This window comes from Antechinus flavipes, chromosome 4 (genome assembly GCF_016432865.1).
Source record: "Antechinus flavipes isolate AdamAnt ecotype Samford, QLD, Australia chromosome 4, AdamAnt_v2, whole genome shotgun sequence".
In the NCBI taxonomy this organism is placed as follows: Eukaryota; Metazoa; Chordata; class Mammalia; order Dasyuromorphia; family Dasyuridae; genus Antechinus; species Antechinus flavipes.
In genome coordinates, this window is record NC_067401.1 from 320,094,463 (window position 1) to 320,110,993 (window position 16,531).

The 16,531-nt window shown below is 33.1% G+C and overlaps 1 protein-coding gene across 3 annotated transcripts in view; it reads right to left on the minus strand.

The window, feature by feature from the left end:
- AHI1 (Abelson helper integration site 1) overlaps positions 1 to 16,531 on the minus strand; it is a 247,360-nt gene that overhangs the window by 59,593 nt on the left and 171,236 nt on the right. For all 3 annotated transcript variants that reach the window (XM_051997812.1, XM_051997811.1, XM_051997813.1), the window contains one exon: positions 12,851 to 12,906. In XM_051997812.1, the coding sequence (XP_051853772.1) occupies positions 12,851 to 12,906 (56 nt within the window). The remainder of the gene's footprint in view (positions 1 to 12,850; positions 12,907 to 16,531) is intronic.

The following is a 16,531-nucleotide window of genomic DNA, read 5'->3' on the forward strand; positions in this document are numbered from 1 at the left end:
TATTGGTTCCCTTCTCTTTTTTCAATGACTACCAAGTTAATTTAGGCCCTTATCATCTCATACCTGGACTATTACAACAGCCTTTTAATTGGCCTCCCTGACTTAAATATAGTATCTTATTTTAAAAAAATGTTCACATGCAGTTAATAAAATGTCAATTAGAAATCTATTATAATAGATAACCAAATAAAAGGCTAACTAATTTATCAATACAACTGAAAAATCCATTATCACACATGACATATAGAGGGGCAGTATTGAATAAGTCCATATACGATTAACTTATATGTTGTAATCTAAGAACGTTGAAGTTCATCCTTGAAAGTTTAAAATGCTTACCGAAGGCACATCCTCTGATGCATTCTTCATGTAGCTACCAATGTGATTTCTCTAAAGGGCAGGTCTAGCCATTTCATTCCACTACTCAGTAAATTCTTGGAGCTCCCCATTGTTTTCAAGTATAAACTTTTTTTTTGCATCTCTTTTAAACTTTAAAAGGAGGACCTGAGTTTAAATTTAACCTCAGATACTTCTATAGTCCAGTAAAACTGGTTTTGCTGAACCTAATTGTTCCTTAAATTCAACATTATCTCTCAACTCCACGCCATTGCACTAGAGTCTAGAAATGTATTTCCTCCTGATCTCTGCCTTTCAGAATTCATTGTTTCCTTCAAAACTCTTCTCAAGCATCATCTTCCTCATAAAGCATTCCCTGAGCCTTGGCTGTTAAGGTCCTGACCTTACATAAATTTCCCTTCTATATACTTATTTAGGAACACTGCAGTGTAGCTTTGCTGTGCACTCATATCCCACTCTTCCTGACTCTGCACACCATACTACTCATAGGGTTTTCTTGGCAAAGATAACCCAATAGTTGACCATTTCCTTCTTCAGGGGATTAAGGTAAACAGAGGTCAAGTGCTTGCTTGCTCAAGCCCACACAGCTAATCAACGTCTAAGGATGCTTTTAAACTCTTCTTCCTGACTCCAGGCTCAGCACTCTAATCACTGAGCAGTACAGCCGCTCAGTAGAATGTGTTAGCAGCTAATTTATGCATGTTTAGATAACTGCTAAGGGAGTGTTTTAATGGTAGTAATTTCAGGTATGGTAGCAGGAGAAGAGCTATTTAGGTACTTGGGCAGGCAAAGAAAACAAACATCATTGATCACATGCTTTCTGATGATGACAAATGGTAGGAGGCCATAGTTGGAAAAGATGTATATTGATATGGAGATTAATGACAAACAAACTTTTCTCACAACAATTCAAAGAAGCAGCTAATAAGGTAAAAAATATTCTTCACTTTATGTATGAGAAAGCTGGTACAACATGATTAAGTAAATTGTTCAGAGTTGCATAAATTAAATACAGAACCTGCAACTTGAACTCATCTTCCAATATTAATTGTAGTATTTTTTCCATTTTTGCCATACTGTATTTCAGATAAATATGGTAGGGGAAAAAAGCAGTAGCTTTTCCTTTCAAGAGCATTGCTTTCTACTTTAAAAGTTTTTTTATAGTTAGGGAAATTTCACTGTCCTTTATGGTATAATGCACCTAAATAAGCATGAACTAAATGTGGACAGGAGAGATGATGATAGTGGTTGAGAGAAGCAATGGAGAGAAGATGATGAAGCTGACTATAAAAATAGGTCATTTCTGACCTGAATCTGAATTAAAATTTCCAAGTTTGTTTAGGTAAACTCTCATTCAAGCATATCTCAGAATAATAGATTCCACATTTGCATTAGAAATTATGAGAAAGTATGTGAGGACAATGGGAAAATCTTATGATGGTTTCAAGAAAAACATAACATCTAGTTTCAGTTTTTTATGATCTAAAATTTGTCTCACTCTATATTTAGTCATCAGTCTTTGACCCAATTACTGGTTTATACTAAAAATATATTGAATTAGTGTTTGTTGTTCTAGCTATTTTCATTAAGATTTCTTCTGTTAGCTGGGGAAAGGTAGAAAACACAAGGAGACTCAAATTGCATGATGAACTGTATCACAGGAATAGAAAGTCTTGTTTTTTTATCCTGTTATTTAAATAAACATACCATGTAATACTACAATAAAAACAAAGCATTTATTAACACTGACTATATACCAAGCACTGCAAATACAAACAGGACATTGTCCCAATCCTCAAGAAGCACACATTCTGATAGGAGAGACAAAATAACTGTCTTTTGTTCTGGGAAGTCACTGGGATAGAGAGTGGAGTGATATAGCTTTACCAGAAGCAATGGTAGTATTGATTTGATTACAATTTCAAGTAAAAAGGTGGTGAGTGTGGGGGAAGGGTGTGGCTGGGCAGATTTCAAGAAGATGATCAGAGTGGATGGGCTGGATGGGAGGTGAAAAATGATCTGTTCTGCTCTGGTCTGGGAAGGTCTATATATAATTGCATAATGGTCATTCCTGAAGTTTGCCTTTACCAGACTTCCCCAAGCAGTAGGTTTCCTAGGTAATTCAATTATAGTTTCAATTTAACACAGGAAGTGATATATATTGGACCAGTCAAAACTCTATCACCACTTAAATCACCACCTCTCCTCAGAATGTGATGGAGAGAGCCTGGGAATAGCGTGGCCCCCAAACCACCAGGCCGGCTTCTGGCTTGCTCTCTATAGCTGTCATTGAAGGGAGCAATCCCTGGAATGAAAGGGCCCAGCTTCCTTAAGATCAACCATTATCCATGCCATTGACAGATAAAGACTTTAGAGAATGCTTGGACCTCATAGATCATCAGTCCTACTCCCAGCTTAGCCCAGCTCCTAAAGCCATTCTTTCTTGTGAAGGTGCAGTTTGAAACTGTTTCTGCCTCAGTACCTCAGCCATCATGGAGAAGGGAGTTTTAAGCATCAAAATTCTTTGTCTTATAAAATGGTTCAAACTCAGAAAGAGATATCAGTAAAAATGACATTCAAGAAGATGCATTATCTACATTTGCCTCTAAACTGCAACAACCACAGAAATGTTCATTTGACTTGCTGCTGAAACCTTCTATAAATGTTACCTCCCTCTTTAGAATGTGAGTTTGCTAAGAGCAGGTATTGTCTATGCTTTTCTATCTTTATTCACAAAGCTTTGCACATATAAAGTGTTTAATCAATGTCTTTTTATTCATTCATTGCTATGGGCGACATAAATACCTTCCATAATGATCCAGTACTGATTTCTAAAAAAATTTTTCATTCATGCTTCATAATTTGTAAAATGAAAAAGATGTTTAATATATTGCAACATAAATTTTATATATAGGCAAAATTTATATAGGATATAAAACCAAAATGAATATCAAAAAAATAAGGTGTAAAAATGAATTTTAAAACAGATTTGGTAAATTTCATGTCTTAAGAAATGACTTTACTTTTACAGAGTCCCCAAAAAACCTGAGTTGCAGTTTTAAACTTTAATAACTTAAACTGCTCTAAGACTTTTGGGGAACTGCAAGTAGGAGGCCGATGATAGTCTACACAAGGCAATTTAATAAGCAGAATAACCTACTTTAGAAATTATCAGTAGCTGCAGTTATCATTGTAACAATCTTGAATCTATTCTATTCAACATTTTTACCAATGAGTTAAGAGAAGGTTTAAGTGCCTATGTGGACCTACACAAATAGAAATATTAATGTGTATATACATGAACTTCAGAGAGATAGCTAGTATCACAAATGACATAAATGAGATTCAAAACAATTTGACAGAATTTGTGTAAGGAATAAAAATAAGATTTTAACAGAGATAATTGCAAATTTAGATTAAAAAGTCAAAATTGCATAAGGACAGGGTGGAAGATGTGTTTTGGTAGCAAAGCATATGGAATAGATCTTAGGTTTTTAGGTAGACAAATCCTATAGATAGTGAACTGGAAAACATGCTAAAATATCTTCAGTTACAAGTGTCTTTTATATGTCCACAGAATAAAAAATATTCCATATGATCCATAGCCATCTTTGCAATCTGTAATTGTCTTGCCTCCTTTTCTTTTTGTACAGAGTTCCAGGCCTTGAGGGGATGTTTAAATAGAAATCATAATAACAATAATTAGAGCATTTATGTGTGTTAGGGTTTGCAAAGTGCTTTATATGTAAATCTCATTTGATCTTCACAACAATCTAGTGAGATAGGTGCTATTATTCCTACTTTACAGACAAGGTAACTGAGGCAGAAAGAAGTGAAGTCACTAGCCAAAGGCCTCACAGTATTTGAGGCAGAATTTGAGACCAAATGTAATTATTTATCTAAAGCACTTTGCAATCAAATTCAATGTAAATCTTGCCAATAGCAGAAACCGGTAGATATTGGCCCTGACATGGGCACGGTATGGAATGAGTCACATTAACAATCAAAGAAGAGCCAGGACAGGAAGTTACAACCAGTCTGGCAAAGAGCAGGCGGCGCAGCAGAACTCTGTATCCAGAATTCTGAGGGTTCTTAAGAAAGGAATAGCTTGAGTTTGCTCCCCAACACCAGGACAGCTGGAAGCTTTGCTTCCTCCCGAAGGTCAGAATCCCTCAGTGAATCCACAGATGATCCCAGGTGTTTAATGGGCCCCCAGGATGCCTTGGGCCAGAGTACAGCCCACCTATTCAGTATACTTACTGGGCAAGAAGAAACTTAAAAAGATCCAATTTGCTGATGTTGACTTGGGGGGAAAATGAAAAGTAGGTCTCAAAAGAAAAATAAATAACTATGAAAATTATTTTCCCTAGTAATTTTAAATGAAGATTTGAAATTTGTGAAAAAAAATTCCAGATAGTCTAAGTATTAAATTATACATATTCTTTGACTAAGGAGCAGGTCATCTAAAAATTTTGAAACAAACAAACAAACAAAAACAATTGCAAATCTTTGGATTAAAGAATGCTGGTAGAAAAAAAAATATGAAGCATACTGAAAGTATAATCTAAAAGGTGTTTTTCTCCCACTTTTTTTTTTTTTTTTTTTTTTAAGAAACAAGCTGAAGGAAAGACTTGAATTATCTTTCAGGATGTCAAGCTGTTGTAAGTCAGCTACTTATGGGTCCCAGACCTTTTGATGACTGACCATTTTGCATGTAAATTTGGATTTAAAAAAAGATAAACAGGTCGGGTCTGAGTTACAACTTTCCTGAAAATGAAAACTTAGTTTTATGACTTGAGTAATAAAGCCTTGAAGTTTATCAGTTCCTCCCCACCCTACAAGAGCACACAGGAAGAGGATGGCAATGGGTTTCGTTTTATGATTTTTGTCAAAGTATGTTCAGTCCTGCTGGTACATTATACATTTTTTCTGCAGTATAGCAGATAAATTACTGAAAATAATGTGCTTTTTTTTTTAAGTATGCAAACAACATATATGGGCTTTATGTTTAAATGAGCTACATAAAATTTAAATAAAATTTAAAATTTTGAAAAATTTTTTACTTAAATACATATGAATAAATAAAACCATGAAAATGTTCTAATACTATAGTCGTATACTGTAGTAGAATTACAAAAAAATATGAAGCAATAGATTCTGGCTATAAGTCAAAAATGTTTCAAATTAGGCAGATAGAGTCTGATACAGACAGCCCAATGGGTGTTGTGGTTTAACCACTCTCATTCAAATTAATACTTTTCTGCATGAGTTTAATTAATAATAGGGAACAAGAAAAATGTTAAAAATGTTTTCGGAATGACGAGATAGTCTAATATTTAAACTTCTCTTAGCGGAGAGCTAAATGGTTGCCAGTTTTGACTGTGAACTTACACTTAAGAAACCAAGCAAGATTTCAGTACAGAATAGAATTAATCTGTGAAACTTCTCAGCTGTTTTTCTCCAATACGTACAAGGATACTGAATCATCATTTTAAACTTCTAATCAGGGAAGGTCACTTTACTTTAACAGGAAGGAAAAAATAAAACCTGTATAAATGGGGACTCTTACAATTTTGCATTTTTTCATTTTATATAATATTAAATTGGGGGAAGGGGTGTCTCAGAGGGAAGGCATTAAAATTAAGGCTTCTTGCAGAAAGTGAATCTTTAGCTGATATTTGAAGAAAGGGAGGGAAATCAGGAAGTGAGTTTGAGGAGGAAGGGGGGACAGCCAGGAAAATGTCCAGAGTCTGGAAATGGGGTGGTCTTGTATAAGAAAAAGGCAGGAGGCCAGTGTCACTAAAGAACACTGAAAGGGTAGGAAGGGTTCAGGTTGTGCCAAGGCTGATGTACTTAAATCTGATTATTTTTGTTTTTATATTTATGGCTAACAGAAATCACAAATATGTTTTCAGTATAGCTTCTAAAATTTTATGTACTGTCATATTTAACAGAATTCCATGAAAATGAACCGGTTGTATACACAGTTCTTTTAATATCCTGAAATTAAAGAGACACACAAATTTTACATTTTATTCATAGTGTAAAAAACATAGACTTGAGAGACATTCACTTTTTTTTAATATAAGAGTTTCATTTTGAATTCAGCTGAATTTCCTCTTTGATTTGCAAACAACTTTTTTACTTAAAGTAAATATAGGTGTTTTATACTACTCAACTTAACTATTAACTAAGTTTTACACCTGTCTTCCAGGGTTCAGACAGTGACCTTTTCTCTCATTAATCTGAGACTGATATTAAGCTTAAATTGCCATAAAAAAGCAGGTGCGGCTACTCTTAAAGCGATATAACCCTATTTCTAAGGTGAACTACTAAAGAAATGCAGATTGTGAGTATTAGTTCTTCATGTATATTCCCACCACTCCCAATAGCAAAGTGCTTTCAATCGCTCCAAATTAGAAGAAATCCTATCTTTGAAAAAAAAAAAAAATCCCTTTTCTGAAGTGCTGGGATCTTCAATGTTCTGAAGTGGGACTGCTTCCATGGGGGCAGTATCATGCCTTTTTAGAGTTGTACTTGGCAGTTGGTGCTTCATTCTAGTCACAAGAATGACAGCAGCTAAAATCATCAGAACAAACAAGTTACCCAGTCATAAGCTCTACTGGGAATTTATCTCCTTAGCAGAGTTAATCAAGGGCTTCAAAGCTATGTAACCACAATCTCTAGGGACAGACACCCTGACAAAGTTAAGGAAAACAAAAATACAGCATGTGTGCCACAGGAATGTCATCATTTTGAGATTCCAGAAGGTTATTACATCTGCCATCTATGAATTCAGTAGTATTTACCAGTTCTCTAACTAGTGAATATTGATGGGGAAAGAGAATTGATACAACCATGAAGACACCAATTAATATGAACCTGAGGAAATTTATAACTTTTTTAAAAGGAAAATTCACTAAAAATTCACTTAGTAAAGTCATTAGATTATGAGTTTCTTAAGAGTAGAGATTTTCCCCCCTTTATTGTATACCTAGTGCTTAGCAGAGTGCCTAGGATACAGTAGGAAATTAATAAATGCTTGACTAAGTCAATGAACTACTGTGAAATAATCTGCTGTAATTCCTGACCACAGAGGTTAGAGTAGATATTTGCAATATATTCTTAGCTCGTTGGCCAGAGAAATTTTCATAGCAAAACATCCTGGATTTATTCTTATAAATGAGATCTATCTGTTCACTAGATCACAGCCTTAAGGCTTGAAGGGACCATAGAGGTCACTAGTCCAACTCTCTCATTTTATTGAGGAAGAAGGTAAGCCACAGACCGATAAAATGAATTGCTCAATGACATGCCAGAAATAAGTGGTAGAGCTGGATTCAAACTTGATCCTCTGGAGATCATGCTGCCTCCTCTTTAACTTATACTGGATTGAAACAGAAGCATTTAAACTTGAAGGCAAGTGCTAAAGGTGCTGAGTACTAAAGATTTGCTGAGCTAATTCGTTGAATTTGCCCTTCAAATATAGAAGGGAGTAGATAAGAGAAACTGAACATATTAAAAATGGCTAGATGAGTGTATGCTACTGATTTTATTCTAAAATAGTTTGGGGAAAAATTTCTTTTTTTCCAGTCAAATAGGGATAAGACTAGTTCAGCTGTTTAAAAATATTATTTAATGATTTTTAAATGAATATATATGCATATAACATAATTTATGAATTATTTTATGAATATCACATATTGATTGAGGGCTACAGACTGTATTTGTGATTTCTTTGGGATGAGGACATTTCCTCCATTTATACAGGTTACCACCTTCTTGGCAACTTACAGCCTTAGAGAGTTGCTGCAAGTACTGAGAAGTTGGATGACATGCTAATAATCTTATAGTCAGTATATTATAGAGGGACTGGAATTCAGGTCTTCTTGGCTCTCAGACAGGCTCTTTATCAATTATGCTACATCTTTATATACCAGTATATCTGTAAGTACAGATATTTGTAATTCTAGATTGATAAATGAGGCAGCTAGGGGGCACAGTGGATAGAACACCAGCTTTGAAGTCAGTTCAAATCCAACCTCAGAATTTACTAGATGTATGACTGTGGGCAAGTCACTTCACCCTGTTTGCCTCAGTTTCTCATCTGTAACAATGAGCCGGAGAAGAAAATAGCAAAACACTCAAATACTTTGCCAAGAAAACCTCAAATGGGATTACAGAAAATCAGACATGACTGAAACGACTTAACCAGAACAAGAGTGATAAGCACTCAATACTTTCTACCCAATTTCACACTCTGAGCCAATGATCTTCTTTCCTCCTATTTAATTGAAGAGTTTCCTAGGACCGAGTTTCCCCAATTCAATTTTTCTACATTATTAGACACCACCTTCTGTTTGGGTCTCTCTTTCTCTTGATGAAAGGTCTCCCAGACAAAGCTGATCTCTGTATAAATGATTCTAACTCTTCATGTCTTCTCCAAGACCTTGCTTCTTCAGTCATTATCCATTTCATTAGCAGGCATTATGGTGCAGGGGAAAGAACACAGGACTTAGTCCTTGAGAACTTGTGCTCAAATTCCTGCTCTGCTTCTTACTGTTTTTGAAAATGCATATGAATAATTTAGTTTCTCACAAATTCAGAGTCTTCCTCTGTAAAGAGGTTGAAACAGATGTCTTTAAATGATGTTTAAGCTCTTCCCCTCTCTTTCTTTCCCTCTAAATACAAATAAGTCAAGTGAACTTAAACCTAAAAAAAAAAGGCTCTTTCCCTAACCCTTCTTGGAATGACTTTATTCTACTGGAGGAGACAAGAAGTAGATATAAAATACCTACAGGATAAATAAGAAGTTAATCCATCCACAGATACATCTCTAATGCATTCAATATAATTAAATACAAGATGCTTGGGAAAGAGGGTACTAATAGTTGGAGGATCAGGAAACGTTTCCATGCAGAAGATGGTGTCTGAGCTTCATTTCAAAGGAAAAGGATGACTTTATGAGTTAGAAATGAAAGAGATAGTACTCCTGAAATAGGGGGCAGTAGTCCATGACTAAAGAGGTAGGAAATCAAGGGTAAGTTTGGCAATATCAGAGAAAGCAGGAGGAGAAGCAACGTCTATTAGAGTTAGAAAGTAAATTGATGGTGAGTTGCAAAGATCTTTTTTATAAGATAAACAGCACAGCTCATATTTTATCCTAGAAGTTTATATTTTTATGAGAGATGGCTTCCCAATCTATAATGCTAGCTGTTGTACAGCACTTCTGGTTATCTCCATCTAAATTCCTTATTGATTCTTTAAAATCAACATATCCCAAACTAATTTTCTTCTCTTTAAACTACCCCTAGTTCTAATTTTTATTTCTGCTAATGACACCATTATCCTCCAAATCATTTAAATTCTACACCTTGGAGTCACCACGGTCCTTCCTATCTTCAGTATAGTATTGTGGAAAGAATCCTGATTGTCAGGATATCATAGCCCCTGAATTCAAACTCCTTTCCCTGGCTCCTAGCACTTGCACGACCTTTTGTCTAGTAAATACTTTCTTCAAGGCACAAATTCTTACCTCTTCCATGAAACCTTCCTTGATCCTCTCTCCCTGATCTTTCTCTTCTCTTGTCATCTTTTTGGAAATTTATGTATGTGTCACATAGTCACTTTTATTATGGATACCTGTGTATCTTTCTGCATTCCCTCTCCTCAATTAGATTTTAAGACAAGATCATATTTTATATGATTTTATTATATTATTATTATATATTATTTAATATATATAATATATATTATTACACATAATATATATTATATGATTTATACAAATCTACATTTGTAGAAGTACAGAAAAGAAAGATCACATTGGCTTCATTCTAGGAGATGGGTGACTCTTAAGATGGTACCTGAAGTGGGTGAAATTAGATATCCTGAGTAAGTAAAAGGAATCTTAGGAATGGACAAAGTATGATATACATATTATTATGTAAAAAGTGAATTGACTCTGCTAGAGCAGATTGTTTATATTTGGGAGTTATGGGATATAATGTTGGAAAGGAACATGTGGGCCACATGTGCTTGCATGAGTATGTGTATATATATGTCCGGATTAATGACAAATTAATTGAATGCATTTGTATTTATCACTGGACTAGGTACTTGAGGAATTCAAGACAATAAGCAACATTCATATAGCAACATACAACCATCATAAATTGAAAAAATAGCAGTGTAAATGGGACTTGAGAACAAAATAAAATGATTTGGCAAATATTACTGAAATACAAAGATTGAGCACAAAATATCTTGTAATAATAACAACAAAATGCTCTAGGCATTTTCTCTGGCTATACCTCATATCTGGAATAATCTTTATCCTTCAATTCCCTACCAACTTTACTAACTTTTAATAAATTTTTTCCCACAAGCCTTCCCCAATTCCAATTATTGCCTTCCCTCTCTTAATTATTTCCCATTTATCATTACATAATTTCCTTTATAAATATTTGTTTACATGTTGTCTTCTCCATTAGACTGTAAGCTCCCTTAGGGCAAGAAATAGTTTGTGGTTCTTTTTGCATCCCCAGCACTTAATACAATGCCTGGCACATAACAGGTGTTTAATAAATATTTATTGATTGATTTATATATCACTTTTGAATCTGTAAATCAATTTTACATATATCATCTCATTTGAAATTCCCAGCATTGATGTGGCATAGTGAAATATTATTAGCCCTAATTTACACATGAGCCAACTGAGGCTTGGAGAGGTTAGATTACTTGCCCAAGGTCAAACAACTACTAAATTCCAACAAAAAGAATTCAGAACCAAGTTTTCCTGACATGAAGACAAGCACTTTATCCACTCCATTATTCTTTATTCACTACCTAATTAGGGTGGAAATAATATGAGTATAAGCATTGGGGGCTAAATAAATTAACATAATAATAAAACATTACCAAAGTAGACGATACTGAAACTATTAAGTATTATATTTTTCTCTTTCTTAATAGAGTATATCTGAGATCAGGAAACTATTATAAATGCTATTGCTGTTACTTCCCAGAGTTTCAGATAAATATGACCTTTATTTGATTATAGCCCTTAAGTATTTAATAAGCATGGGGATTCTAATCTGCCTAGAGGGAGGGGAAAAATATCCTGCTAGGTTCAACTTTACTAAATCCTATAACAAAAAAGAGGGAAAAAACCCCAGAAATACAAACACAGCTGCCATTAAAAAAAAAAAGTCTATAGGGATTAAAAAAAATCAAATGTATATTAAACAATAGAACTCCTGAGAACATTATTCGAATACACTCTCAAATATTTTGACCTATAGTTGACAAAATCCAACATTCAATTTCATCATTTAACAAATAAAATTTATATAATATTAAGATTACTATCTTAGCATTAATATTTTAATTATTTAAAAATGAGTAATTCCTTCTTTTTCATGAGAAACTTTTAGTTGTCTGCAAATCTTCTAACAATCCTATGTCACTCTTTACTTTATTCTTATAGCCCCAAAACAAAAACATATTAGCCTCAATCCAGATATGACCCAGCTGTACCAGCTGATTGATGATTCTTTGTACACAGCTTCCCTGCTACTTTCTCTTTGTCTTTGTACCAGTTTAAATACTCTCTGCCTTCTCAAGTTTACCTCTTAGCTTTCCTGGTTTATTTTAAGACAGATCAAACCTCACCCTTGGCAGGAGGCCTTTTCTATCTGTTCTCCCACAAACCCTTCCCCAACAGTATTTTTCCACGGGAGATTCTCTTTTAGCCATTTGGTATATATTTTATCAATACTCAGTAGTTTATACATTGCCTCTCTCATTTAGAAAAAAAGCTTCTTGAGGGCAGGAACTGTTTTTGTGTTTCTTTATATGCCCAGTTACATAGCCTGTCACAGGCTTATGGGCTTCATAAACATCTACTGAATTAATTATAGCTAAATAGCATTGAATAATCACATGTACAAATATTAATGATCAAAAATCTCAGAAAAAGTTGAACTGAGTGTCAATTTCTTTATTGTATTCCATACTCATATATTTAAAAATAAAATTAATGAATACTGGTAATATGTGGAGGCCCTGAAGAGACATTACTTATAATAAACATGAAAAGAATGAAAAATCAAGTTTATTTTAAAATTAGCCAATCAGTAGAAATACTGATGGAAATATATAAAATAATATTATATTTTAAATATAATTAGTTTGCAAGAAAATTTTTATTTCCCCTGCACAAAATGTTTTAAATATATAAAATGCAATCATATTTTAGCATATTAATTAAGGCAAGTAACTGAGAAAATGGTGATAAGGTATTATTCAGGTGCTTACTATTGGGCAAATGGGAAAATATATAGTTCAGGGAAAAATGTACTTTTTAAAAAGTGATTAAAATCTTTTGGCTTAAAGGAGGGAAAAGGAGTTTTTCTACAATGAGAGGATATAGAAAATGTCATTTATAGTTTTATATCAATTTTTTAAATGCTGATATAGAATAGCTTACCATTTGCAGTGTGCTTGATGGTATTTGTGTAGATTTTCCTACTGGGCTGAAAGCTCCTGTGAAAAAACAAGATTGTCAATTTCCACTTATTATTCTTAACCACTAATAGCTATTTTATTTTGAAAACATTATGTTAGGCAGACATATCTCACAAAGCTCTCCTGAAAAAGAACTCATGCAATAGCAGCTTTGAAATCTGTGGTCATGGATCCTTTAGTCAGGAACAGTCAGAGGGTTTATCTAACTAAAGATCTGACACCAGGTTATAGCTAATCCAATACTTCCATTCAAATGGTTTGGAGCTATAGCTTAAACACAGTCCACATGCTGTCGTGCTTAAAACTGACACTATTATCTCAGCTTAGTTGTCTTTCTTTCATGGAACGGATAAATTCTGACTTGAGGACACAAAGTTTTCAGGCAGAAATGATCACAAAATGTGTGAAAGGAATTACTTCCTTATTTTATCAAAAAGAATAAGTACATCTATTCAAGTATTCCTCTTTGATCATCAGACTTCCTACCACAATACATCTTGCTGTTTATTTTATTCAATCACCATGGAGTGCTTTTAGAAAAATAAGGACTTTTAATTCTCTCTTTTAAAAATGATTACATTGATGGCCAAACTCTGGAAAATTCTTTCATCATCTGTGAATTTATCTTTTTGTTGTTGTTGTTCATGATACCTTTTATCACATTTCTTTTCAACAATGGGGTATTTAAAAATAGAACAAGTCTCTTATCTGTATGGATTTGGGTTTAAAGTTTAGTTCAAGTTAAGGGTAAAAATGACATCTCAGGATCACATTTTGCTCTTCAGTCTTTGCCCATGAAAAGACCAACATCTGATATATATGTCTGTTAACATAAAGCCCAACACTTCAACAAAAAGGGTTATAAATGGAAAAAAAAAAAGATTGTTAAAATGTCATATTGATTTAAAAAATCAAAGAAAATGTAAGAAATGTATTTTTCTTAATAAGATGTAACATTATTATATTATAGCATGATATAATATAAACAAAATATAACATATACTTCACCTTAAAATAAAATTTTATAAAATATTGTGAAATATAGTTCATTATAAAAACACATACTAAATTATTAAAGATTTTTCTTAAATGTTAATATTCAAAAGAAAGATGTTACTTTTATTCATGCAATTCACCTGACTTTTGATTAGCTTAACAATAGTATTTATTATATATGGCGAAGGAGATGGGAAAGAAGGAGGTAAGTAGAATAGTAGGTGAAGACATATAAGTGAAAGATGGATTAATATGTGGAAGGGATATATTATGGATTCTTCGGGTTGTTCTTACTGTTATGTCAACTTGGGTAAATAACTGATTCTATCTCAGCCTTTGTTTTCTCTTTTGTAAAAAGAAAGACTGGAGTAAATTATGTCTAACATGATCTTAATTCATTTTACCTCAATTGTAAAATGAGGATGTTGGAGCAGATGATCTCAAAGGCCATTTCCAGATAGAAATATTTTGGTCCTTTAAGTTTTAAAAAAGCAAATTAAACCTGAATGTGAGGAAGAATTTTCTAACTATTAGAATTGCCTCAAAATGGAATGGATTACTTTGTGGAGGTTATGGATTTTTAGGCATTAGAGATTTTCAAACATAGGCTAAATGATTCCTTGCCAGTTCTTACATTACGGGATTCATCTATCAGGTAAGCAGCCAATTAAATTACTTCTATATTCCTTCCCAAATATAAGCTTCATGATCTTAATTTTACATTCCAGTATTCACAAATTTATTATAATTCCTATAATAACTTTGGATTTCTGTAGCTCAATTTTATTTCCTACATTATGCCAATTTTAATTCTTCTATATTACTAAAATCAACTACACAACAATTTGACTTCTTAGTATCCTTACTAAGTAGTATCCTTACATTTAAATGTTCTTAAATGCTGCCGGTTGAAACTGTAAGTTGTGGAAAATCACATTAAGTCTTGGCAAAGAAACATGATATACTTGGCCTAAGCTTAATTAAGTCAGCATAAATTAAAGAAGTAAATGTTGAGGTATATTTTACTAAAGGTACCTGACCCTTTAGTTTGATACTTGTGATCTCAATAAAGAGCTATCCTTTTAATGTTTGCCTTTCCTTGTATAATTCTTGTCCATTTTCTTCCATAAATTATCCAAAGGGGTTATAATCCACTGAAGGATAAATTATTCTTGGACTACCTTCTTCTATATCTCTTGTACATACATAAATCAACTATAATTTATTCTTGTTATATGAAAAATCATATCCCCCTAGTTATTTATTCATCTGATGTTTTAATGCTATTTTCCTTGCACAAAACTATTCTGCAAATAATGCTTATGAAGAAGATGGAATTACAAGATTTTCTTCAGTATCTATTATGAATACAAAGAAATGTAAGACTTAATGGTTTCTGCCATCAAGGAATTTATTCCAACAGATTTCACTTTCTATCATCCACACTTTTCTCTTAGTTTTTCTCTTTCCCTATCTATTGATGTTTTCTCCTCTATCTACAAACATGCTAAGACTCTTCCATATTTAAAAAAACAAAACAAAAAATTCTGCAATTCATCTTACCATTTCCATTTACTATCATTCTATCTCTTTCTCTTTTATGACTCATCTCTTTGAGAAAATAGTTTACTCTCCTGGCAATCTCTTTTTTGAATGTCTCCTTTTGCAGTATGTCTAATGACCTCATCATTCAACTGAAATTTCTTTCTCCAAATTTCTTTTTAACTGACAAATCTCATGACCCCTTCTCAATCCTTATCCTTTGTTCTCTCTGAAGTATTGGATATTATTCATCACTTTTTTCCCCTCAATGTTCTTGTCTTTCTAGGATTTTGATGTCTTCCTCATTAGATTTCAAGCTCCTTGGAATCAGGGTCTGTCTTTTGCCTCTTTTTATATCTTTAGCACTTAGCACAGTGCTGGCAATAGGCATTTAATGAATATTTACTGGATGAATGAAAGATAATAAAAATTATAGTACTTTAAGCCTTTCAAAAGATACATGTTATACTATAAGACTATAAATTTTCCTTTAGGGCTTCAATGAATTTAATCTGATCCTACTACAAAATCTGGAATATCATATTCTTCTAAGAATTAAAGCTATGTGTAATTTAAAAGTTAATGGAGAAAGACATGCTAAGCAGAAACTTAATATATTTCCAATGATTACCTATATGCAAGAATTGGTATGAAGTGCAGGTAGCATTTGGGGAATGTAAGATTGAAAATACTTGAGAGCAAATAATGACAGCAGAGTTGAATAGCAGAGTGCTATATTGATAGCCATAAAATGTAAAGAAGACCAAAGGAAGGTCTCTATGGAGTCTCTACAGAAGGATAAGTTTAAGAATCACACAGTATAAGAAGGAATGAACAGGTAAAAATTTTACTGAGTGTATACCCACATCAATGAGATTTCAAATCTCAGTTTGAGAATTAAGAAATTATTTCACTTAACATATAGGTCTGTCATAGGTTGAACCTAAATATTTATCTATGTGTGCATGCATGTGCATATATACACACATACACATCTAACATACACACATGTACACAATACACATATATGTATATATGCATAGACATAAATATATATTTCTAGTATACTAAGTAAAAAGATAATTTGCATATTTTACTTTTTAAA